The sequence below is a fragment of the Hypomesus transpacificus genome, unplaced genomic scaffold (assembly GCF_021917145.1).
Source record: "Hypomesus transpacificus isolate Combined female unplaced genomic scaffold, fHypTra1 scaffold_61, whole genome shotgun sequence".
In the NCBI taxonomy this organism is placed as follows: Eukaryota; Metazoa; Chordata; class Actinopteri; order Osmeriformes; family Osmeridae; genus Hypomesus; species Hypomesus transpacificus.
Window position 1 is genome coordinate 667,332 of NW_025814034.1, and position 26,103 is coordinate 693,434.

General features: G+C 47.7%; 3 protein-coding genes across 10 annotated transcripts in view; 2 read left to right on the forward strand and 1 right to left on the reverse strand.

The window, feature by feature from the left end:
• The window catches only part of LOC124465944 (high affinity immunoglobulin gamma Fc receptor I-like), a 3,610-nt gene extending 3,409 nt beyond the window's left edge, over positions 1-201 (reverse strand). For 3 of the 5 annotated variants that reach the window (XR_006955859.1, XM_047017629.1, XM_047017627.1), the window contains exon 1: positions 133-196. Coding sequence is in view for 4 of the 5 variants with exons in the window: in XM_047017629.1 (XP_046873585.1) it covers positions 133-163 (31 nt within the window). In the remaining variant the exon portion in view is untranslated. Of the gene's footprint in view, positions 1-132 lie in introns of all 5 variants that reach the window. The other 2 variants (XM_047017628.1, XM_047017630.1) reach the window with 2 other exon arrangements.
• A 985-nt stretch (positions 202-1,186) lies between these two features.
• LOC124465939 (CD276 antigen-like) lies at positions 1,187-3,171 on the forward strand. Of its 4 annotated transcripts, XM_047017615.1 has the most exons (7): positions 1,188-1,443; positions 1,572-1,940; positions 2,086-2,349; positions 2,494-2,619; positions 2,741-2,779; positions 2,905-2,972; positions 3,132-3,171. In XM_047017615.1, exons 2-7 carry the CDS (start codon positions 1,616-1,618, stop codon positions 3,138-3,140), a joined length of 831 nt encoding a protein of 276 aa, XP_046873571.1. In that variant the 5' UTR covers positions 1,188-1,443; positions 1,572-1,615; the 3' UTR covers positions 3,141-3,171. The 4 variants fall into 4 exon arrangements, with proteins under 4 accessions (XP_046873570.1, XP_046873571.1, XP_046873569.1 ...); XM_047017614.1 differs by having other exon boundaries at positions 1,187-1,907; XM_047017613.1 differs by having other exon boundaries at positions 1,188-1,940.
• Positions 3,172-11,177: 8,006 nt separating this feature from the next.
• Positions 11,178-24,399, forward strand: LOC124465920 (thyroglobulin-like). Its single transcript, XM_047017577.1, has 18 exons — positions 11,178-11,361; positions 11,521-11,724; positions 14,887-15,105; positions 15,256-15,456; positions 15,560-16,003; positions 16,489-16,707; positions 16,858-17,058; positions 17,162-17,605; positions 18,091-18,309; positions 18,460-18,660; positions 18,764-19,207; positions 19,693-19,911; positions 20,062-20,262; positions 21,969-22,172; positions 22,288-22,491; positions 23,130-23,333; positions 23,828-24,045; positions 24,262-24,399. Exons 1-17 carry the CDS (start codon positions 11,325-11,327, stop codon positions 24,028-24,030), a joined length of 4,068 nt encoding a protein of 1,355 aa, XP_046873533.1. The 5' UTR covers positions 11,178-11,324; the 3' UTR covers positions 24,031-24,045; positions 24,262-24,399.
• Positions 24,400-26,103: the final 1,704 nt, after the last annotated feature.

Here is a 26,103-nt window from a genome sequence, read left to right on the forward strand (position 1 = left end):
ATTACATTACATTGTACACACATACACACCCACACAATCATACACACACACAATCATACACACACACACACACACACAATCATACACACACACACACACACACACACACACACACACAGCAGGCCTACTCACAGAGCATGAAGCAGAGTGGTGTGAACTCCATCCTGTCTGGCTGCTGACTGACTGTCTAACCAGCAGGGGGGCTGATACCATGATACACACACACACTGTCTAACCAGCAGGGGGGCGGATACCATCATACACACACACACACTGTCTAACCAGCAGGGGGGCGGACACCATGATACACACACACACTGTCTAACCAGCAGGGAGGGGCGGATACCATGATACACACACACACACTGTCTAACCAGCAGGGGGGCTGATACCATGATACACACACACACACACACACTGTCTAACAAGCAGGGGGGCTGATACCATGATACACACACACACACACACACACTGTCTAACCAGCAGGGGGGCTGATACCATGATACACACACACACACACACACACACACACACACACTGTCTAACTAGCAGGGGGGCAGATACCATGATACACACACTGTCTAACCAGCAGGGGGGCGGATACCATGATACACACACACACACACACACATTGTCTAACCAACAGGGGGTGGATACCCTAATACACACACACATGCACTATGTTGCCCTATTTGTACTATTGCCATTTTATATTTTATTTCATTCTAAACCTTTACATTTTCAGCCCCTTAGTATTAGTTAGACTTGTACACTACTTATTTAAGATTCCTATATTTTTAATGTCTGCACCTTCCTGCCAAAGTAAATTCCTTGTCTGTGCGAACTTTCATGGCGGATAAAACCCTTTCTGATTCTGTTTAAGCAGCAAGGATACCATGATACACACACACACGCACACACACACGGGCGGATACCATGAGAGTAAACCATACTCTCCTTATCCTGTGAGTTTTGTGTGAAACACTAATTCTTTTAAGTTTACAACACAGTTGTGTGAATGAAGTTCAGTGGTCAAGCAGTTCATAGTAGTATAAATTGTGATTATGTTTTTGTTCGATGTCCACTGACATATAGCCTACATTCATTGACGTACCTTGCACCTCTGATGCACACGGCACACTACATCAATCCGCCAGGTGGCGCCCGACATCAGAATCAGAATTCAGAATTCTGATTTAGGGCGCCACCCGGCTCTGGAATTGAGCATTCTTATTCTCTCATTGTCCGGCTTTGCTACTTCAATTACATATCTAAATTCCTATTATGAAAATGGTATCATTCAGACATTTGTCTCTTTTTGTGAAATAAGGATGCACTGACACTTTCCTCCAATCAACCCGGAAAGAAAACGGAGTTTTGAAATAAAAGTGAAACTAATTTGCCCTTGTGCCGATTTTGTAATATTACAGGCTCTGATAGGAGGTGAGTAGCCTACCACCACTCGAAGAAGTTTGTTACACTTTGGATATTCCCATTTCTGTCAGGCATCGAGTGAATTTTTTTTTTTAATGAATAAACATTTCTTAAGAATTTTACCATGCTATTCGCAGTACTCGGTGTTACGTTCCTGGTCGGTACCCGCTTCATCTATGCTATGGCGAGGGGCTCGCATCCCGCAACCGTAGTTGGGGGCGACGTCACTCTACCGTGTTCCCTGGAACCCGGCCACTATGCCAAGAACATGACAATAGTGTGGCGAACATCTGAGCAGGATAAATATGTACACCTTAGCCGGCTCAATGATGATGGGACTGCCGGCCAGATACCGTCTTACAAATACAGGACGAAACTGTTTGGAACCGATGAGTTGATGAAAGGCAACATTTCCCTGAAACTCTCACAGGTTAAACTGTCGGATGCAGGAAATTACACATGCTTTTTAAAAGGTATCAAGGTGACTACAACTTTTCTCACTGTTGGTAGGTTCCCGTATTCGGTTTTTTCCTATGGTGTTTTCACGTGACGTGCTAATTGTAGGCCTAAAAGTTGTAAAGGCGGAGCGGTCATTCGGTTATTCGCAGATGCCCTCTGCAGAAGTATTTAAACCCGTATATTATTGTGTAGTTGCAGCATCTCCGGTGATCTCGGTATTGGGAGCCAGTGACGGCCAGCTGCGTCTACAGTGCGAGGCTACAACATGGTACAGAGACGCTAATGTAGAGTGGTGGGATAGTGAGGGAGATGCACTCACCGCTGAGAAACCAATAGTCTCTGAAGATAACAAGCACTACAACGTGAGGAGCTATCTGACGGTACCAGAAAATAAGACTGATGAAACCTTCACCTGCCGAGTTTATCAGGCCAACAAGACTGCCCAAGCTCGATCAGGTAAGCTCAAATGGACAGTGAGTGAATGGTCAGTTTGAGGTTGTGTCAGGTTTAGCTGGACGTGTGTATGGTTGCTAACAGCAACACGTTAGAATTAGAAAAAGGCAACTCTTTCCTAGACACTAATTTGTTTTCATTTTTCAGTTGAGCCTCCAGAAAAACATGAATGTGATACACTTTCACGTGGTTATAACGACTCAATAACTATACCTGTTATTGCATTGTTAATTATTGTCGGTCTGTTGGTTTGGATATACCATCTACATAGAGGTAAGTGTCCTAGATTGAACCGCTACATATTACGGTAACCAGAGTTACTGACTGAGGAACTTAAATCCCATGTAAACCAGCCTGTTCCTTCTTCCCTTTTTCTTCTTTGATTTATTTAAAGGTCTGTGGGTTTGCTGTCTTTGCTGTCTTGGTCAAAAAGGTATTTTATTTGTCAGTGCGCGCTTGAGTAGTGTGTATGTGCATGTCAGTGTGTGTGTAAGTGTGTCTTTATCAGTGTGTTTATCTGTAATAAAGTTGTTTCTAACTTCTCATCTTCATCCATAGCAATAAATGCAAGAAAAGCAAGAAATAGTCCGACAGACATTCCCACAGCTGAAAACGAAATACCCTTGGTAAGTTCACAATAAACATTTAATTTTTACTATGTGTGTATGTGAGTGAGAGTGTATGTGCATGTCAGTGTGTGTGTGTGTGAGTGTGTGATGCATGTTATATGACTTACATTGTACTCCATATTTTTTACCCTAAATGACCTGATTCTGGTGAGGAAGACGACATGAGAAGGAGGAGAGGGGGATGAAGATATGATGATGAGAGAAAGAGGAGGACGAGAAGGGGAGGAGGAGGAGAGAGGAGAGGAGGAGAGAGGAGAGAAGAGGAGGAGACAGTCATGGCCGATCAAGCGCTGTTTGCTTACTTTACTTTATAATTTAACTTAGTCTTTCCGTTAGTGAAGACGCTGACTAAAACCCTTTCTTCAACACATTTTTTATTCATTAAACTTTTTTGAGCGTTGGCGAAACTGAACGTGTCTGAATATTACAAAACACGCGTCAAAGTTGACGTGTGTGAGTCTGGCCAATCATGAAATAGCTGTGTCGTCACTTGAACCCGTGCAGTTGCTCCTGAGAAAATGCGCTTGGCTACACAGCCGGCAGTTCTCAAATCGATCTCAGGGTACTTTGAAGGCGACGTCACAGTGACCTAGCCTCGGCGCCGTCTCAAGTCGGACAAAAAGTCTAACCAGAATTCACTGTTTCAAGTCAGCCACCTGCAGCCGGCTGCGGCGCCGCATGAAGTCGGGTCATGTCGAACGCACCTATTGTGACATGACTCCCACAACATTGTGACATGTCTCCCACAACATTGTGACATGACTCCCACAACATTGTGACATGACTCCCATAACATTGTGACATCACTCCCACAACATTGTGACATCACTCCCATAACATTGTGACATCACTCCCATAACATTGTGACATCACTCCCATAACATACACACTCATTTTGACATCACTTGCATTGTTTAAAAGACACATATCTTGACGGATTGACATATTCAGAAGAGAAACAATTGTATTCACTTATAGTACACCTTTAATCCTGAACTGGAAAACCAGAGATTTGTGGATAGAAAAATACAATTACCTTAAATGTTTTTAATGTAGCTGTCAATGATTCTTGTGCCAATCATGATGTGCTGCATACACATGAGTTTGTATATATTTTTATATCTGTGATTCTAATTATGGTGATGATGACAAGGAATATGACTGACATGATAATGACAATACTGTGACACAGAGTTCAGTTTGTGCATTTTAACATGTCGGCCCTACAGTTTTGTGATGAGATTTATATATTATCACACTTAGGTTGTATCATTGTTTTATATTCGTATGGTTTCAATTGTGGTGATGATTAATCCTGAACTGGCCTTAGTCGGTTGTGGTCATAAAAAAACAACGACCAACATTTAAAAAAAAGCAGGGAATGATTCATGATGTGCTGCCTACAAATCAGTTTTATACAGTATATATTAAATTGTTTTATATATCTATGGTTCTGTGATTTTATATCTGATTTTATATCTGTGATTCTAACTGGTGATGGTGATGACTGAGTAAATTTGTGCATTTTAACATGAAGATTGTACAGTTTTGTGATGAGATTTCTGTTTTCAAACTCAGGTTGTATCATTTTTTTATTTGTGTGGTTTTCATTGTGGCGATGATGATTTTAAGGAATGTTTTAAGGAATGTTACTATTTAATGTTACTGACCATACTGTAACATTACTGCACTGATATCAATGTGTGCATTGTAAGAGTTTACATGTACATTTCTATATTATTATCTAATATACAAACAGTGATTATTTAATATATTAACGTAATTGTTATTGTACTTCTAGGATATATACATTGATTTAATTCACAGTTTCAATCTTTTTTATACTAAGAAACATTGTCTAATTTTTTGGGGAATAAAAGTAGGATGTGAACCAGATGAATCTGCAATCTCTTTTCTCCCTCTGGCAGCTCTGAGGGGGAGGGGCCTCTGCTTGAGGGGGTGGGGCTGTGAGGGGGCGGGGCTGTGAGGGGGCAGGGCTGGATATCCTGAATTCACAAGATAACAAACACACAAGAATCTGTCTAGCCAGGCTTCAACTGGTTTATTGGTGTTGTCTTAGTTTGGGCCCAAATCACAGTGGTTTGGACCAGTCAGCGTCCTACGTGGCTGTTATAGGTTTAGGTGTGACGACAGCCTTTGATAGACAGATGGTTCATCCAGTCACCTTCCAGTTACTTTTTAAAAGTGCCAGCCATTTTCTAGACTGTTTCCAAGGTTAGGTCTGGACCCCCTCCCATTCAAACACATTTCCACCTGGCTTGAACAGTGCTGGGCCAATCATAACCGTTTATCCACCTGGCCTGAACAGTTCTGGGCCAATCATAACCGTTTATCCACCTGGCTTGAGCAGTGCTGGGCCAATCATAACCGTTTATCCGGTAATTTGTTGCTAGGCAGATGACAGGCTAAAAGGTTTGCTGTGTCGCATAGAGCAAGTTTATCTGGAAGGGGCGTGTTTACTAGGTGGGCTGTACAGAGGAGTTGGGAACTGGTCTGGCAAAGACAGGCAGGATAAAAGTGCCAAATGAATACATTATTATAACATGTAAAACCCCTGAATGATGTGTGTGTGATATCGCCACAGTAGGAAGTGTTTCAGGGCTAGCAGATGACAAACATGTTGAACCGGTCCTTATCTGATTGTAACACCTACACAAAGCAGATGATGATCAGTGCATCTAAATGGTAGATGCATTGATGCTGCCCTCTAGTGGAGGGAGCCAAAATAAACTTCACATCTTGATAGCAGGTCCTGCTCCCTTCCTGTCCATCTATCCACCTGCCTGTGATGCTGCACCAATCACACGCCCCCCAGCCCTGTGATGCTGCACCAATCACACGCCCCCAGCCCTGTGATGCTGCACCAATCACACGCCCCCAGCCCTGTGATGCTGCACCAATCACACGCCCCCATCCCTGTAGCTACCTCTGGATAGTTGGACATTGACTCTGACCCGGGCCGGATCACGGTGCCTGCTTTGACTGGGGGTACCGTGAACATTTCTGGGGGGTATCATGATTACGAAAGGGGATTGTATTATTTTTTATATTGTTAACCCTCCTGTTGTGTTCATTTATTGTTACTACTTTTGTGTTCCCGGTCAAAAGTGACCGCCCCATTATAGCTGACTGTAATTCCATAATAATACATATATTATCAACCAATGTTGTATTACATCTTTTTAGCAACTTAAGTTCTTGCAAACAATACAAGTTTTAAACTTCTGTTTGCCATTTATGGCCTGTAGGCCTTATTGACACAAGCGTATGCAACTTATTTTTGAGTGAAAGAAGCATAATATATGGATTATTTTGAATATGTACGCTTGGATGTTGGTGTCTCCTTCCAGTTGTCTTTGTAAACACATCTACCCTCCAAGTTAGTCATGTTTATGACTATGGTTTCAATTGATTCTGTCAGGAACAGTTTGAAGCAGGATTTTATGTCACCAACCCGGGAGATGGCATATCTGGTTGGCCCTGGGGTCATCCTTATGTCATTTTCAGTCGACAGTCGACTTCTCCACTCAAGTGGGGATGAAGAACAAACCACAAACTCCCATTCTTGAACAGGACTGTCACAACAACCTCAGCAGGGCCCTCTTCCTCATCACTAGATTGTTCAACATCGGTTGTCTCTTCGTCTGGCTCATAGTCTGTGTGTGTATGTGTGTGTGTGTGTGTGTGTGTATGTGTGTGTGTGTGTATGTGTGTGTGTGTGTGTGTGTGTGTGTGTGTATGTGTGTGTATGTGTGTGTGTGTGTGTATGTGTGTGTGTGTATGTGTGTGTGTGTATGTGTGTGCTATGTGTACTCAAACACACATGCATATTGGGTCTGAGAGGTTAATCAGGCGTGTAGCCAGACGTTGTAAACATTCGGGGCTCAGCCCAAACCAAGGACATATTCTGGGTTTGATATGATATAGATCCGGACTTCCACACTCAATGTGATCTTGCGCAGCGCGCATGCAAAACGTTTTGACATTATTTGAGCTCAAAATCGTTTTTTTTTAGCTTTATGTAAAATTAAAATAGTTGTTTTCCAGTTGGTAAAACCTTGTATAGGGAAGGTGATGTCTTTATCATTTCTGGCTCATCGACAGGGCAAGCAGAAACAGGTTAGAGCTACTCTAACCAAGTTCAAGAGCGATACCAACTTGGGTTGAATGCATAAGCCTGAAATGTGTTTTTGTCCTCTAGTAACTTGAAAATGTAGGCTACACCCCACTAAAACTTTTGTCTTTCTCCAAATATTTGAATATTATCATTTGATTAGTAAACAGTAGGTTTGGAGGTGATAGGCCTATAGTTAAATAAACTGCACGAGCTGTGGCGACCGCAAGCACACTTTCGATTCCCCCAGAAATGGTGCCCTCTCTAGGGACCATGATATCCCCTTTGTGCACGCCTGTAGACGGGGACGGGGGTTCGGGTAGTTGGAACTATCCGGAAATGTTGCTACACTACTGTGGAAATGTACAGCGCTTTGCTCTTATCACTGTGCAAATATACTAGGCTCCTCTGGGTAAGGGTCAAGGTTGTTGTTGGGCAAGATGGGCAGTTGTAAATACACTTGTGTGCCAAGACATGTCACGACCCCCGACGGTTACCCTGACCGTTTCAGCAGGTCAACCTGTTGTGGTGCGATCTGTTCCGGCCGCCCCGTCAGCGCTACAGGCGCGTCTCTCCCCTATAAGAGGGGAGGACTCTGCAATGCTATTTTGAGATTTTCCTGAGCTGCATGTGGGGTCTATCTGATTCCAGGTATTATAAAGTTGTACATTATGACTAAAACACCTGTTGACACTTAGTCTGACTTGTACCGGGATGGAGATTTTGTGTGTCTTGTTAGGTACCAGCATACAATGATAATTTCTGTGTTCGGTGAGGGAAGCCAAAAGTTGTGAATCTGCAGGATGTTCCAGTACTGTGGTATCCTGGCTGCTGCTATGTCCTGCTGGTACAGAGGTCTCTGCTTGTCTGCTATGTCCTGCTGGTACAGAGGTCTCTGCTTGTCTGTTGTGTCCTGTTGGTACAGAGGTCTCTGCTTGTCTGCTGTGTCCTGTTGGTGAAGAGGTCTCTGCTTGTCTGTTGTGTCCTGCTGGTACAGAGGTCTCTGCTTGTCTGTTGTGTCCTGCTGGTGAAGAGGTCTCTGCTTGTCTGCTGTGTCCTGTTGGTGAAGAGGTCTCTGCTTGTCTGCTGTGTCCTGTTGGTACAGAGGTCTCTGCTTGTCTGCTGTGTCCTGTTGGTGAAGAGGTCTCTGCTTGTCTGCTGTGTCCTGTTGGTGAAGAGGTCTCTGCTTGTCTGCTGTGTCCTGTTGGTACAGAGGTCTCTGCTTGTCTGCTGTGTCCTGTTGGTGAAGAGGTCTCTGCTTGTCTGCTGTGTCCTGTTGGTGAAGAGGTCTTTGCTTGTCTGTTGTGTCCTGTTGGTACAGAGGTCTCTGCTTGTCTGCTGTGTCCTGTTGGTACAGAGGTCTCTGCTTGTCTGCTGTGTCCTGTTGGTGAAGAGGTCTCTGCTTGTCTCTTCAGTTGCGGTGTTGTTCCAGTGTGATCTGGTCTCCAGGATCTTCTCCTGTCATCATGAACATGATGTTCACCCTATGTCTACTGCTCTGCGCTACTCTGGCTCTGGGGCAAACTACACCACAAGGTAATACACAGACATACACACACACGCTGATCATGCTGGAGAAATATAACCCGTCTGGGTTTTATGTTGACCATACTTGCATCACCCCCTCTCTCCAGCTTGTCTTCTAACTGTGAGTGGAGAACTACTGTGTTAACCCCCCCAGTGTTATTCTCTTCGTCCATCTCTGTCCCTCTCCAGTCTCTACGGTGTGTGTACCAGTGATCACAGGTCCTCACACTCAGTGCCAGAGAGAGGCCAGTGTGACTGTCCCTGGGGCCTTCCTGTCCCAGTGTGACCCCGAGGGCCGGTACCTCCCCACCCAGTGCTGGGAGGCTACAGGATACTGCTGGTGTGTCAACGCTGCTGGAGAGGAGGTACCGGGGACACGTACTGCTCCAGGACAACCAAGACCCAGCTGTACAGGTATGTGTGTGTGTGTTTGTGTCATTGACTCATGAACACACACCCTCTTCCCTCTGCAGACACATGTGTTTGTGTAATCCAGTAGTGGGTTCAACTCTCCCTGTGTAATTACCGTGCTCCCACTTCATCAAACTAGAGATGTCTTTATGAAGGAAGAGTTAATGTTAATGTGTCTCTCTCTCTCTCTCTCTCTCTCTCTCTCTCTCTCTCTCTCTCTCTCTCTCTCTCTCTCTCTCTCTCTCTCTCTCTCTCTCTCTCTCTCTCTCTCTCTCTATCTGTCTCGCTCCTCTTCCCACTCCCAGTTCGTCCTCTGACCTTGTGTGAGCAGAGGAGGGCCAGTGTGATCGCGACGGTCCCTGGAGCCTACATCCCCCAGTGTGACTCCCAGGGCCAGTTCTTCCCCACCCAGTGCTGGGAGTCTACAGGGCAGTGCTGGTGTGTCAACACTGCTGGAGAAATGGTCCCTGGGACACTGACTCCCCAAGGACAACCAAGACCCAGCTGTGCAGGTGTGTGTTTTTAAAGGACTTGTTAACATTCAAATATCGCCTATTACTAGTAGCTTGTTAGTTGCATAGCTGGCTAAAAAAATTGAATTGAAGGAAGTTGTTGCTTGTGTTCTCTCTCCCTTCTCCTCACCTTCTCACCTCCCTCCCAGATCGTCCTCAGACCAGGTGTGAACTGTGGAGGGCCAGTGTGTCCCAGCTCCCTGGAGCCTACGTCCCCCAGTGTGACTCCCAGGGCCAGTTCCTCCCCACCCAGTGCCGGGAGTCCACAGGGCAGTGCTGGTGTGTCACCCCTGCTGGAGAAGTGGTCCCTGGGACACTGACTCCCCAAGGACAACCAAGACCCACTTGCACAGGTGTGTGTCTGTGTCATTGACTGTTTTGTTATTTCAGTTCCATGAACTGAAATATCTATATATTTACTTAAGTACTTCATGTAAAACTTAGAATGGTTTTGACCTGAATTTATTTCATCATTGGGGTAATATGCAGTTGAGATAATCACTGGTAACTGTATTTTGGCATTAGGCCTTCCGACACCATCAAACTAGAGCAGTATTAATGAACGAAGCGTTGCCCACGCTCTTTGTCCCACCCTCTCCCTCTCTCTCTCAGGTTCCACCCTCCCAGGTCGTCCTCTGACCATGTGTGAGTGGTGGAGGGCCGGTGTGGCCCACCGCCCTGGAGCCTTCCAACCCCAGTGTGACTCCCAGGGCCAGTTCCTCCCCATCCAGTGCTGGGAGGCTACAGGGCAATGCTGGTGTATCAACCGTGCTGAAGAAGTGGTCCCTGGGACACTGACTGCTCAAGGACAACCAAAACCCAGCTGTACAAGTGTGTTTGAGGACTTGGTAACATAAAAATACTGCCCATCCAAGCCATAAATGTTAGCTTGTTCGTAGCGTAGCTGGCTAAAAATATGTTTATTAAAGGAGGTTGTTGCGTGTTCTCTCTCTCCCTCCTCTTCATCCCCCTCCCTGCCAGGTCCTGCTCAGACTAGCTGTGAACGGTTGAGGGACAGTGCTTCCCAAGTTCCTGGAGCCTACGTCCCCCAGTGTGACTCCGAGGGCAGGTTCCTCCCAACCCAGTGCCGCCCTACAGGGCAGTGCTGGTGTGTCAACGCTGCTGGAGATGAGGTCCCTGGGACACTCACTTCTCCAGGACAACCAAGACCCACCTGTCCAGGTGTGCGTGTCATTGACTCATGTATACACACACTCTTCCTTCTCCAGACCCATCTGGGTGTGTATAACCCCCCCCCACCCCTGTTTCTCTCTCCCCAGTTCGTCCTCTGACCAGGTGTGAACTGTGGAAGGCCAGTGTGTCCCACCTCCCTGGAGCCTACATCCCCCAGTGTGACTCCCAGGGCCAGTTCTTCCCCACCCAGTGCTGGGTCTCTACAGGGCAGTGCTGGTGTGTCACCCTTGATGGAGAAGTGGTCCCTGGGACAGTGACTCCCCTGGGACAAGAAAGACACAGCTGCAGAGGTGTGAGGACTTAGGAATGTTTAAATCCGTCCACTTGCTAAAAATAGATTTATTAAAAGAGGTTGTTGCATATGTTCTCTCTCTCCCTCCTCCTCACCCCCCCCCCCCCACAGATGGTCCCCAGACCTTGTGTGAGGAGAGAAGGAGTGCTACTAGTAATACCCCTGGAGCCTACTCCCCCCAGTGTGACTCAGAGGGCCAGTTCCTCCCCACTCAGTGCTCTGGCTCTACAGGGTACTGCTGGTGTGTCAACGCTGCTGGAGAAACAGTTCCTGGAACAATGACTCCTCCAGGACAAACAAAACCCAGCTGTGCAGGTGTGTGTTTTTAAAGGACTTGTTAACATTCAAATATTGCCCACCCAATCCATCACCATAAGCTTGTTAGTGGCATAGCTGGCTAAAACAATGAATATTGAAGGAGGTTGTTGCTTGTGTTCTCTCTCCCTTCTCCTCACCTTCTCACCTCCCTCCCAGATCGTCCTCAGACCAGGTGTGAACTGTGGAGGGACAGTGTGTCCCAGCTCCCTGGAGCCTACGTCCCCCAGTGTGACTCCCAGGGCCAGTTCCTCCCCACCCAGTGCCGGCAGTCTACAGGGCAGTGCTGGTGTGTCACCCCTGCTGGAGAAGTGGTCCCTGGGACACTGACTCCCCAAGGACAACCAAGACCCACTTGCACAGGTGTTCGTCCTCTCGATCCTACTTTGATCCCCCCTACAAAACCTCCCCAGACCTTGTGTGAGCAGAGGAGGGCCACTGTCACGGTCGATGGAGCCTACGTCCCCCAGTGTGACTCCCAGGGCCGGTTCCTCCCCACCCAGTGCTGGGAGTCTACAGGGCAGTGCTGGTGTGTCAACGCTGCTGGAGATGTGGTCCCTGGGACACTGACTCCCCGAGGACAACCAAGACCCAGCTGTGCAGGTGTGTGTTTTTAAAACATGCAAGCAACATTTATTTATAAAGCACTTTAAAATTCAAGGTGAAACACAAAGTGCCGTACAGTAAAAACAGTAAAAACAATAAAACAACAAAAGAATGAAAAACCCTAAAATACAAAGACTCAACACGTCTCACACAATACAAAAATACAAAAAACTGTAACACATCATACAAAGACCCAATACCATCAATATAACCAGACACAACTTTCATTTCAGTTTTCAAAGGCCAAAGCATAGCCGCTTCTGCAAAAGCACGATTCCCTTTTAGCTTGTACTTTGTTTTGGGCACACTTAGGAGCAGTTTATCGGCTGACCTGAGAGAACGGGTGGGTCTATAGGGATGTAACAGCTCAGAGATGTACAGGGGGGCTAGGCCATAGGGAGCCAGTGGAGTGAAGATAAAATGGGGGAAATGTGCGAGTATTTACGTGTTCCAGTTAAAAGACGTGCAGCAGCGTTTTGCACCAACTGGAGATGAACGATAGACAACCCACTGACCCCCACATACAATACATTACAATAATCCAGTCTAGTACTGACAAAGGCGTGAATTACTGTCTCAAACAGCTGCCTGGACAGAAAAGGCTTTATTTTGGCCAATTGCCTCAAATGAAAAAAGTTTGATTTAACTACTGACCTAATCTGTCTGTCAAGCTGAAGGCCAGGGTCAATGTTAACCCCTAGGTTAGTGATAGTTGGCTTAACATATTGGCTCAAGGAACCAGGAACCTTAAAGGACTTGTTAACATTCAAATATTGCCTATTACTAGTAGCTCGTTAGTGGCATAGCTGGCTAAAATAATGAATATTGAAGGAGGTTGTTGCTTGTGTTCTCTCTCCCTTCTCCTCACCTTCTCACCTCCCTCCCAGATCGTCCTCAGACCAGGTGTGAACTGTGGAGGGACAGTGTGTCCCAGCTCCCTGGAGCCTACGTCCCCCAGTGTGACTCCCAGGGCCAGTTCCTCCCCACCCAGTGCCGGCAGTCTACAGGGCAGTGCTGGTGTGTCACCCCTGCTGGAGAAGTGGTCCCTGGGACACTGACTCCCCAAGGACAACCAAGACCCACTTGCACAGGTGTTCATCCTCTCGATCCTACTTTGATCCCCCCTACAAAACCTCCCCAGACCTTGTGTGAGCAGAGGAGGGCCACTGTGACGGTCGATGGAGCCTACGTCCCCCAGTGTGACTCCCAGGGCCGGTTCCTCCCCACCCAGTGCTGGGAGTCTACAGGGCAGTGCTGGTGTGTCAACGCTGCTGGAGATGTGGTCCCTGGGACACTGACTCCCCGAGGACAACCAAGACCCAGCTGTGCAGGTGTGTGTTTTTAAAACATGCAAGCAACATTTATTTATAAAGCACTTTAAAATTCAAGGTAAAACACAAAGTGCCGTACAGTAAAAACAGTAAAAACAGTAAAAACAATAAAACAACAAAAGAATGAAAAACCCTAAAATACAAAGACTCAACACGTCTCACACAATACAAAAATACAAAAAACTGTAACACATCATACAAAGACCCAATACCATCAATATAACCAGACACAACTTTCATTTCAGTTTTCAAAGGCCAAAGCATAGCCGCTTCTGCAAAAGCACGATTCCCTTTTAGCTTGTACTTTGTTTTGGGCACACTTAGGAGCAGTTTATCGGCTGACCTGAGAGAACGGGTGAGTCTATAGGGATGTAACAGCTCAGAGATGTACAGGGGGGCTAGGCCATAGGGAGCCAGTGGAGTGAAGATAAAATGGGGGAAATGTGCGAGTATTTACGTGTTCCAGTTAAAAGACGTGCAGCAGCGCTTTGCACCAACTGGAGATGAACGATAGACAACCCACTGACCCCCACATACAATACATTACAATAATCCAGTCTAGTACTGACAAAGGCGTGAATTACTGTCTCAAAATGCTGCCTGGACAGAAAAGGCTTTATTTTGGCCAATTGCCTCAAATGAAAAAAGTTTGATTTAACTACTGACCTAATCTGTCTGTCAAGCTGAAGGCCAGGGTCAATGTTAACCCCTAGGTTAGTGATAGTTGGCTTAACATATTGGCTCAAGGAACCAGGAACCTTAAAGGACTTGTTAACATTCAAATATCGCCTATTACTAGTAGCTTGTTAGTGGCATAGCTGGCTAAAATAATGAATATTGAAGGAGGTTGTTGCTTGTGTTCTCTCTCCCTTCTCCTCACCTTCTCACCTCCCTCCCAGATCGTCCTCAGACCAGGTGTGAACTGTGGAGGGACAGTGTGTCCCAGCTCCCTGGAGCCTACGTCCCCCAGTGTGACTCCCAAGGCCAGTTCCTCCCCACCCAGTGCCGGCAGTCTACAGGGCAGTGCTGGTGTGTCACCCCTGCTGGAGAAGTGGTCCCTGGGACAGTGACTCCCCAAGGACAACCAAGACCCACTTGCACAGGTGTGTGTCTGTGTCATTGACTCATGTAAAAACATTCCTTGCTTATCCAGACCCTGGCAGGTTTTTGTAACTCGGATGCACATAACATTTATTTCTAGCCATTAATCAAACTATTTTATTTCATTATTTGTCGGTGAATCTGACATCTAATTATTATAATAATAGTTAACCCTTTTTTACCAGATGCCTGTATGAAATACTGGACCTCAAATTCAAAAGGATTGCTGAGACACAGTTTAATTTCATCACTGTCTGTCAACCCTTTCCATGAACTGAAATATCTATATATTTACTTAAGTATTTTATGTAAAACTTTAAATGGTTATGACCTGAATTTATTTCATCATTGGGGTAATATGCAGTTGAGATAATCACTGGTAACTGTATTTTGGCATTAGGCCTTCCGACACCATCAAACTAGAGCAGTATAAATGAACGAAGCGTTGCCCACGCTCTTTGTCCCACCCTCTCCCTCTCTCTCTCAGGTTCCACCCTCCCAGGTCATCCTCTGACTATGTGTGAGTGGTGGAGGGCCGGTGTGGCCCACCTCCCTGGAGCCTTCCAACCCCAGTGTGACTCCCAGGGCCAGTTCCTCCCCATCCAGTGCTGGGAGGCTACAGGGCAATGCTGGTGTATCAACCGTGCTGAAGAAGTGGTCCCTGGGACACTGACTGCTCAAGGACAACCAAAACCCAGCTGTACAGGTGTGTTTGAGGACTTGGTAACATAAAAATACTGCCCATCCAAGCCATAAATGTTAGCTTGTTCGTAGCGTAGCTGGCTAAAAATATGTTTATTAAAGGAGGTTGTTGCGTGTTCTCTCTCTCCCTCCTCTTCATCCCCCTCCCTGCCAGGTCCTGCTCAGACTAGCTGTGAACGGTTGAGGGACAGTGCTTCCCAAGTCCCTGGAGCCTACGTCCCCCAGTGTGACTCCGAGGGCAGGTTCCTCCCAACCCAGTGCCGCCCTACAGGGCAGTGCTGGTGTGTCAACGCTGCTGGAGATGAGGTCCCTGGGACACGCACTTCTCCAGGACAACCAAGACCCGTCTGTCCAGGTGTGTGTGTCATTGACTCATGTATACACACACTCTTCCTTCTCCAGACCCATCCGGGTGTGTCTAAGCCCCCACGCCAACGCCCCCATTTCTCTCTCCCCAGTTCGTCCTCTGACCAGGTGTGAACTGTGGAGGGCCAGTGTGTCCCACCTCCCTGGAGCCTACGTCCCCCAGTGTGACTCCCAGGGCCAGTTCTTCCCCACCCAGTGCCAGGTCTCTACAGGGCTATGCTGGTGTGTCACCCCTGCTGGAGATGTGGTCCCTGGGACAGTGACTTCTCAAGGACAACCAAGAACCACTTGCACAGGTGTTGTCCCTTTCTATCCTACTTTGCCCACCCCTACAGATCCTCCCCTGACCTTGTGTGAGCAGAGGAGGGCGAGTGTGACGGTCCCTGGAGCCTACGTCCCCCAGTGTGACTCCCAGGGCCAGTTCGTCCCCACCCAGTGCCAGGTCTCTACAGGGATATGCTGGTGTGTCACCCCTGCTGGAGATGTGGTCCCTGGGACAGTGACTTCTCAAGGACAACCAAGACCCACTTGCACAGGTGTGTGTCTGTGTCATTGACTCATGTAAAAACATTCCTTGCTTATCCAGACCCTGGCAGGTTTCTGTAACTCGGATGCACCTAACATTTATTTCTAGCCATTAATCAAACTATTTTATTTCATTATTTGTCGGTGAATCTGACATCTAATTATTATAATAATAGTTAACCCTTTTTTATCAGATGCCTGTATGAAATACTGGACCTCAAATTCAAAAGGATTGCTGAGACACAGTTTAATTTCATCACTGTCTGTCAACCCTTTCCATGAACTGAAATATCTATATATTTACTTAAGTATTTTATGTAAAACTTTAAATGGTTATGACCTGAATTTATTTCATCATTGGGGTAATATGCAGTTGAGATAATCACTGGTAACTGTATTTTGGCATTAGGCCTTCCGACACCATCAAACTAGAGCAGTATAAATGAACGAAGCGTTGCCCACGCTCTTTGTCCCACCCTCTCCCTCTCTCTCTCAGGTTCCACCCTCCCAGGTCATCCTCTGACCATGTGTGAGTGGTGGAGGGCCGGTGTGGCCCACCTCCCTGGATCCTTCCAACCCCAGTGTGACTCCCAGGGCCAGTTCCTCCCCATCCAGTGCTGGGAGGCTACAGGGCAATGCTGGTGTATCAACCGTGCTGAAGAAGTGGTCCCTGGGACACTGACTGCTCAAGGACAACCAAAACCCAGCTGTACAGGTGTGTTTGAGGACTTGGTAACATAAAAATACTGCCCATCCAAGCCATAAATGTTAGCTTGTTCGTAGCGTAGCTGGCCGAAAATATGTTTATTAAAGGAGGTTGTTGCGTGTTCTCTCTCTCCCTCCTCTTCATCCCCTTCCCTGCCAGGTCCTGCTCAGACTAAATGTGAACGTTTGAGGGACAGTGCTTCCCAAGTCTTTGGAGCCTACGTCCCCCAGTGTGACTCCGAGGGCAGGTTCCTCCCAACCCAGTGCCGCCCTACAGGGCAGTGCTGGTGTGTCAACGCTGCTGGAGATGAGGTCCCTGGGACACGCACTTCTCCAGGACAACCAAGACCCGTCTGTCCAGGTGTGTGTGTCATTGACTCATGTATACACACACTCTTCCTTCTCCAGACCCATCCGGGTGTGTCTAAGCCCCCACGCCAACGCCCCCATTTCTCTCTCCCCAGTTCGTCCTCTGACCAGGTGTGAACTGTGGAGGGCCAGTGTGTCCCACCTCCCTGGAGCCTACGTCCCCCAGTGTGACTCCCAGGGCCAGTTCTTCCCCACCCAGTGCCAGGTCTCTACAGGGCTATGCTGGTGTGTCACCCCTGCTGGAGATGTGGTCCCTGGGACAGTGACTTCTCAAGGACAACCAAGAACCACTTGCACAGGTGTTGTCCCTTTCTATCCTACTTTGCCCACCCCTACAGATCCTCCCCTGACCTTGTGTGAGCAGAGGAGGGCGAGTGTGACGGTCCCTGGAGCCTACGTCCCCCAGTGTGACTCCCAGGGCCAGTTCGTCCCCACCCAGTGCCAGGTCTCTACAGGGATATGCTGGTGTGTCACCCCTGCTGGAGATGTGGTCCCTGGGACAGTGACTTCTCAAGGACAACCAAGACCCACTTGCACAGGTGTGTGTCTGTGTCATTGACTCATGTAAAAACATTCCTTGCTTATCCAGACCCTGGCAGGTTTTTGTAACTCGGATGCACATAACATTTATTTCTAGCCATTAATCAAACTATTTTATTTCATTATTTGTCGGTGAATCTGACATCTAATTATTATAATAATAGTTAACCCTTTTTTACCAGATGCCTGTATGAAATACTGGACCTCAAATTCAAAAGGATTGCTGAGACACAGTTTAATTTCATCACTGTCTGTCAACCCTTTCCATGAACTGAAATATCTATATATTTACTTAAGTATTTTATGTAAAACTTTAAATGGTTATGACCTGAATTTATTTCATCATTGGGGTAATATGCAGTTGAGATAATCACTGGTAACTGTATTTTGGCATTAGGCCTTCCGACACCATCAAACTAGAGCAGTATAAATGAACGAAGCGTTGCCCACGCTCTTTGTCCCACCCTCTCCCTCTCTCTCTCAGGTTCCACCCTCCCAGGTCATCCTCTGACTATGTGTGAGTGGTGGAGGGCCGGTGTGGCCCACCTCCCTGGAGCCTTCCAACCCCAGTGTGACTCCCAGGGCCAGTTCCTCCCCATCCAGTGCTGGGAGGCTACAGGGCAATGCTGGTGTATCAACCGTGCTGAAGAAGTGGTCCCTGGGACACTGACTGCTCAAGGACAACCAAAACCCAGCTGTACAGGTGTGTTTGAGGACTTGGTAACATAAAAATACTGCCCATCCAAGCCATAAATGTTAGCTTGTTCGTAGCGTAGCTGGCTAAAAATATGTTTATTAAAGGAGGTTGTTGCGTGTTCTCTCTCTCCCTCCTCTTCATCCCCCTCCCTGCCAGGTCCTGCTCAGACTAGCTGTGAACGGTTGAGGGACAGTGCTTCCCAAGTCCCTGGAGCCTACGTCCCCCAGTGTGACTCCGAGGGCAGGTTCCTCCCAACCCAGTGCCGCCCTACAGGGCAGTGCTGGTGTGTCAACGCTGCTGGAGATGAGGTCCCTGGGACACGCACTTCTCCAGGACAACCAAGACCCGTCTGTCCAGGTGTGTGTGTCATTGACTCATGTATACACACACTCTTCCTTCTCCAGACCCATCCGGGTGTGTCTAAGCCCCCACGCCAACGCCCCCATTTCTCTCTCCCCAGTTCGTCCTCTGACCAGGTGTGAACTGTGGAGGGCCAGTGTGTCCCACCTCCCTGGAGCCTACGTCCCCCAGTGTGACTCCCAGGGCCAGTTCTTCCCCACCCAGTGCCAGGTCTCTACAGGGCTATGCTGGTGTGTCACCCCTGCTGGAGATGTGGTCCCTGGGACAGTGACTTCTCAAGGACAACCAAGAACCACTTGCACAGGTGTTGTCCCTTTCTATCCTACTTTGCCCACCCCTACAGATCCTCCCCTGACCTTGTGTGAGCAGAGGAGGGCGAGTGTGACGGTCCCTGGAGCCTACGTCCCCCAGTGTGACTCCCAGGGCCAGTTCGTCCCCACCCAGTGCCAGGTCTCTACAGGGATATGCTGGTGTGTCACCCCTGCTGGAGATGTGGTCCCTGGGACAGTGACTTCTCAAGGACAACCAAGACCCACTTGCACAGGTGTGTGTCTGTGTCATTGACTCATGTAAAAACATTCCTTGCTTATCCAGACCCTGGCAGGTTTCTGTAACTCGGATGCACCTAACATTTATTTCTAGCCATTAATCAAACTATTTTATTTCATTATTTGTCGGTGAATCTGACATCTAATTATTATAATAATAGTTAACCCTTTTTTATCAGATGCCTGTATGAAATACTGGACCTCAAATTCAAAAGGATTGCTGAGACACAGTTTAATTTCATCACTGTCTGTCAACCCTTTCCATGAACTGAAATATCTATATATTTACTTAAGTATTTTATGTAAAACTTTAAATGGTTATGACCTGAATTTATTTCATCATTGGGGTAATATGCAGTTGAGATAATCACTGGTAACTGTATTTTGGCATTAGGCCTTCCGACACCATCAAACTAGAGCAGTATAAATGAACGAAGCGTTGCCCACGCTCTTTGTCCCACCCTCTCCCTCTCTCTCTCAGGTTCCACCCTCCCAGGTCATCCTCTGACCATGTGTGAGTGGTGGAGGGCCGGTGTGGCCCACCTCCCTGGATCCTTCCAACCCCAGTGTGACTCCCAGGGCCAGTTCCTCCCCATCCAGTGCTGGGAGGCTACAGGGCAATGCTGGTGTATCAACCGTGCTGAAGAAGTGGTCCCTGGGACACTGACTGCTCAAGGACAACCAAAACCCAGCTGTACAGGTGCGTTTGAGGACTTGGTAACATAAAAATACTGCCCATCCAAGCCATAAATGTTAGCTTGTTCGTAGCGTAGCTGGCCGAAAATATGTTTATTAAAGGAGGTTGTTGCGTGTTCTCTCTCTCCCTCCTCTTCATCCCCTTCCCTGCCAGGTCCTGCTCAGACTAAATGTGAACGTTTGAGGGACAGTGCTTCCCAAGTCTTTGGAGCCTACGTCCCCCAGTGTGACTCCGAGGGCAGGTTCCTCCCAACCCAGTGCCGCCCTACAGGGCAGTGCTGGTGTGTCAACGCTGCTGGAGATGAGGTCCCTGGGACACGCACTTCTCCAGGACAACCAAGACCCGTCTGTCCAGGTGTGTGTGTCATTGACTCATGTATACACACACTCTTCCTTCTCCAGACCCATCCGGGTGTGTATAACCCCCCACGCCAACGCCCCCATTTCTCTCTCCCCAGTTCGTCCTCTGACCAGGTGTGAACTGTGGAGGGCCAGTTTGTCCCACCTCCCTGGAGCCTACGTCCCCCAGTGTGACTCCCAGGGCCAGTTCTTCCCCACCCAGTGCCAGGTCTCTACAGGGCTATGCTGGTGTGTCACCCCTGCTGGAGATGTGGTCCCTGGGACAGTGACTTCTCAAGGACAACCAAGAACCACTTGCACAGGTGTTGTCCCTTTCTATCCTACTTTGCCCACCCCTACAGATCCTCCCCTGACCTTGTGTGAGCAGAGGAGGGCGAGTGTGACGGTCCCTGGAGCCTACGTCCCCCAGTGTGACTCCCAGGGCCAGTTCGTCCCCACCCAGTGCCAGGTCTCTACAGGGCAGTGCTGGTGTGTCACCCCTGCTGGAGATGTGGTCCCTGGGACAGTGACTTCTCAAGGACAACCAAGACCCACTTGCACAGGTGTGTGTCTGTGTCATTGACTCATGTAAAAACATTCCTTGCTTATCCAGACCCTGGCAGGTTTTTGTAACTCGGATGCACCTAACATTTATTTCTAGCCATTAATCAAACTATTTTATTTCATTATTTGTCGGTGAATCTGACATCTAATTATTATAATAATAGTTAACCCTTTTTTACCAGATGCCTGTATGAAATACTGGACCTCAAATTCAAAAGGATTGCTGAGACACAGTTTAATTTCATCACTGTCTGTCAACCCTTTCCATGAACTGAAATATCTATATATTTACTTAAGTACTTCATGTAAAACTTAGAATGGTTTTGACCTGAATTTATTTCATCATTGGGGTAATATGCAGTTGAGATAATCACTGGTAACTGTATTTTTGCATTAGGCCCTCCGACGCCCACAAACTGGAGCAGTATTAATGAAAGAAGCGTTGCCCACGCTCTTTGTCCCACCCTCTCCCTCTCTCTCTCAGGTTCAACCCCCAATTTCCCAGGTCGTCCTCTGACCATGTGTGAGTGGTGGAGGGCCGGTGTGGCCCACCGCCCTGGAGCCTTCCAACCCCAGTGTGACTCCCAGGGCCAGTTCCTCCCCATCCAGTGCTGGGAGGCTACAGGGCAATGCTGGTGTATCAACCGTGCTGAAGAAGTGGTCCCTGGGACACTGACTGCTCAAGGACAACCAAAACCCAGCTGTACAAGTGTGTTTGAGGACTTGGTAACATAAAAATACTGCCCATCCAAGCCATAAATGTTAGCTTGTTCGTAGCGTAGCTGGCTAAAAATATGTTTATTAAAGGAGGTTGTTGCGTGTTCTCTCTCTCCCTCCTCTTCATCCCCCTCCCTGCCAGGTCCTGCTCAGACTAGCTGTGAACGGTTGAGGGACAGTGCTTCCCAAGTTCCTGGAGCCTACGTCCCCCAGTGTGACTCCGAGGGCAGGTTCCTCCCAACCCAGTGCCGCCCTACAGGGCAGTGCTGGTGTGTCAACGCTGCTGGAGATGAGGTCCCTGGGACACTCACTTCTCCAGGACAACCAAGACCCACCTGTCCAGGTGTGCGTGTCATTGACTCATGTATACACAGACTCTTCCTTCTCCAGACCCATCTGGGTGTGTATAACCCCCCCCCACCCCTGTTTCTCTCTCCCCAGTTCGTCCTCTGACCAGGTGTGAACTGTGGAGGGCCAGTGTGTCCCACCTCCCTGGAGCCTACATCCCCCAGTGTGACTCCCAGGGCCAGTTCTTCCCCACCCAGTGCTGGGTCTCTACAGGGCAGTGCTGGTGTGTCACCCTTGATGGAGAAGTGGTCCCTGGGACAGTGACTCCCGTGGGACAAGAAAGACACAGCTGCAGAGGTGTGAGGACTTAGGAATGTTTAAATCCGTCCACTTGCTAAAAATAGATTTATTAAAAGAGGTTGTTGCATATGTTCTCTCTTTCCCTCCTCCTCACCCCCCCCCCCCCCCACAGATCGTCCCCAGACCTTGTGTGAGGAGAGAAGGAGTGCCGCTGGGACAGCCCCTGGAGCCTACGTCCCCCAGTGTGACTCCCAGGGCAGGTTCCTCCCCACTCAGTGCTCTGACTCTACAGGGTACTGCTGGTGTGTCAACGCTGCTGGAGAAACAGTTCCTGGGACACTGACTCCTCCAGGACAAACAAAACCCAACTGTGCAGGTGTGTGTGTGTGTCATTGACTTGTGTAAAAACAATCTCTTCTTTCTCCAGACCCATGTAGGTGTTACTAATGTAACTAATGAACCTAACCATTTTTTTTATGTAGCAATTAATAGAACAATTTTCGTTCCCAATTTGTTGATGAATCGATTAACAAAATTGAGTCGATGAACTAAACATTGTGACAATAGTTAAGCCTTTTTATTTATTTATTTATTTAATGTGTGTTTATGTGTGTAAGTGTATGTGTGTGTCATTGATTCATATAAACATCAGTGACCAGTCCACAGCCATGCTCCTTTCTTCACCCAAACGTCCAGGACAAACAGCCGTAGGGGGGGTGTGATAGGAGCACATAGTGTTCTGGTACTAGGTACTCTTCTTAACCCCCCCTCGCCCAGTGCCAGAACATGGTGTTAGTTCTGGCCAATCCATGATCAGTGCAGTCCAGTAACTAAACTCAGCTCCAGTTCAGTTGTCCGGCCGTTCCTGCTGACCCCCCCCCCCCCCCTCCTCCAGGCCCCCATCTGCCCCCCCCCCCCCCCCCCCCCCCCCCCCCCTCCAGGTCCCCATCTGACCCCATCCTCTCGTTACCTGGCAACTCATCCCCCCCTCTCTCACCCTCCCTCCCTCTCCAGTTCGTCCTCAGACCAGGTGTGAGCAGTGGAGGGCCAGTGTGACCCCGGTCCCTGGAGCCTACGTCCCCCAGTGTGACACCCAAGGCCGGTTCCTCACTACCCAGTGCTGGGGCGCTACAGGGCAGTGCTGGTGTGTTAACTATAATGGAGACATCATCTCTGGGACACTGACTTCTTCAGGACAACCAAGGCCCAGCTGCCCAGGTGTGTGAGGAGTGTGTGTGAGAGGAGTGTTTGATTGGTGTGTATGTGTGTGAGTGGAGTGTGTGAGTGGTGTGTGTGTGTGTGAGGGCTCACTCACACACCATCCACTAGCTCCATCAAACTGTTAACTTGTTGATGATGTAGCTGGCTAAAACGGCTCACTCATTCTCTCTCTCTCTTTCTCCCTACTTCTCTCTCTCTTTCTCCCAACCTTTCTCTCTCTACCTCTCTCTCTCCCTACCTCTCTCTCCTTACCTCTGTCTATCTTTCTCCCAACCTCTCTCTCTCTCCCTACTTCTCTCTCTCCTTTCTCTCTCTCTCCCTACCTCTCTCTCTCTCCCTACCTCTCTTTCTTTCTCCCAACCTCTCTCTCTCTACCTCTCTCTCTCCCTACCTCTCTCTATCTTTCTCCCAACCTCTCTCTCTCTCTCTGTACCTCTCTCTCTCCCTACCTCTCTCTCTCTCCCCTACTTCTCTCTCGCTCTCCTCCCCAGTTTGCCCTCTGACTCAGTGTCAGAGGGATGCCAGTGTGGCCAACCTTCCTGGAGCCTACGTCCCCCAGTGTGACTTCCTGGGCCAGTTCCTCCCCACTCAGTGCTGGAGTGCTACAGGGCAGTGCTGGTGTGTCACCCGTGTTGGAGTGGAGGTACAGGGGACACGCAGGTCTAAAGAACAATCGAGACCCGCCTGCCTCTAGAGCCACGTCTCCTGTGTAAGTGTGACCACTAGGCCCATGGTAACTGTGTATAGATGGGTTAGGGTAGGTATAGTGTATATTTGTGACCACGGTAACTTTACATTTACATTTATGCATTTAGCAGACTTTAATTGTGACCATGGTTACTGTGTGAGTAACTGTGTGCGTGTACTGAATGAATGTGCATGTCTCATTCAACTCGTGCCAACACAAACATCCTTGTTCTTACAGGAGGGGGAGGAGTCTCCACACAGGCCTGTCCTGATGATATCATCCATCTCTCTATCATCTGTACCCATCTCTCTCCCCAAATCTCCCTCTTTCTATCCATCTCTCTGATCTGGTTTTCAATAAAGTTAAATCAAACTATTGAGTTCCATGGCACTTCTTTTCTGGTTTTCCTCAAACATACTAGATCATATTTAGACATATTCATCACCAAGCCTGGTCTGTCTTATTGGGTGGGCACAACCTTTGTTCTTTCACATATATATATTAATTATTGTGTACTATTGTACTACAGAACTATTGTTTTCCTGTTTCTCTTTCTTATTGCTGCTTCAGCATTCCAAGTATTGTTCTTTGAATCTTTATTCCACTTCTTTATTTTATTCAACTTGTAAATTGTAAATCACTGATTATGTTTCATGACTTTTTCAAACCGTTTCTGAGATTTACATGGGTGTGTACGAGAAAGCCTAGAGTGCAGACTGAATCGCTTAGAGTGAAGGGGAGCTTCGGATGTCGTTGAAAAAATATTTCTAGTTTGCCAGCATTGCCACAATTTTTGCTCTTTATGCTTCGTTTTTGGATCAATAGATAGCTAATTTTGTGTTGGTCGTAGACAGTTGTCTGTGGAATCCAACAGACTTACACATTTGTTCAGAGCCCCACGAAAGCGAGCCAAAGTCCAACTCTCGCCCAATAGAGTCCAATGCAAATCTGGTGACAAATTCGTCAGAGAAAGCAAAAACAACCATATTTAGAAACTGCCGGTCGATTCGTATTTCTGACCGCACAGACATATAAAGGACATCTCTGGTTTCGGCAGAGTCTTGGGTCTCGGAAAATATCTTTATTTTTTGGATTGGACGTATAGTTTGCATCTAGGTTAAGTTGTTTGAGGTGTGGATTCTAGCTACATTTATGTTATTCTCTGCCCTCAGCGCGTTAGCAGCCATAGCTGCACCATCACCGTGGCAACCACACAAACACACGCCAGTCTCTTACACAGGTGATTAGTATTAGCTGATTAGTGGAGACACAAGACAAGCTATTCAGTCAACTCGTCTCATTAAAAGACTAAGAGCACCACAACACAACTACTACCACTACTGATACTGCTATATCCTATGGCATTGTAGCCGGTGTGTGGTGAAAATCTCTCCTCAAGCATGTAATAGGCCACCCGCGTCGAGAATTGCTAGCTTTTCGTTGACGTAGTTGGTAGTGGTGGCGCTTGGGAAGTCAGAGGTGGTAAGTTCGACTCCTGGTCGGAGCGGACAGGAACTTGCAGGACCTTGCAAGACCACGCCTGTTACTTAAGCAATAAGCCCCAAGAGGCCGTGTTTTGCGCTGATTTTAGAACAGGTAAGGGGAGTTGTTAGGCACGACGCGAATGGACTCGCGGGGCTTATTGCTTTTCTAAAACTGTTACTACAAATATTCGATATGGTTTCATAAATAAAAACAATTAGAAACCAAACAGTTTAATAATAAACCGTAATTCTTACGCCACTACAAAGTATAGTTCCTCCATAAATCGTTGCCACGCAACAGCCAGATGGTCACCTTTGCCGTTCTTCACGGTGGCATAAAAGTTGATGCGCAGTAATATGGAATGTTAAAGAATGTTATGAGGACAACCTGTAAGGTTATGCTGGATTTTATAACGGCATGGAACGCGATATTACTACAATTACTAATTCTGCAGATGCTGCTAATATCTCTTAACTACTGTGGTAATGGAACTGTCGTTCTACTACGCCACTGACTGCGTTCACCCCCCGATAGCAATTGTCGGTTTATGCCAATAATAGGATTACTCTGTTTACATGTGTAATTGGGTGTGTT

Coding starts and splice junctions, on each gene's coding strand:
- LOC124465939 (XM_047017613.1), top strand. CDS start 1,559: ATGCTATTCGCAGTACTCGGTGTTACGTTCCTGGTCGGTACCCGCTTC. Junction 1,941..2,085: donor TACAACTTTTCTCACTGTTG/GTAGGTTCCCGT, acceptor ATTATTGTGTAG/TTGCAGCATCTCCGGTGATC. Junction 2,350..2,493: donor GACTGCCCAAGCTCGATCAG/GTAAGCTCAAAT, acceptor TTCATTTTTCAG/TTGAGCCTCCAGAAAAACAT.
- LOC124465920 (XM_047017577.1), top strand. CDS start 11,325: ATGACTCCTCCAGGACAAACAAAACCCAGCTGTGCAG. Junction 16,004..16,488: donor ACCAAGACCCACTTGCACAG/GTGTGTGTCTGT, acceptor TCTCTCTCTCAG/GTTCCACCCTCCCAGGTCAT. Junction 23,334..23,827: donor ACCAAGGCCCAGCTGCCCAG/GTGTGTGAGGAG, acceptor TCTCCTCCCCAG/TTTGCCCTCTGACTCAGTGT.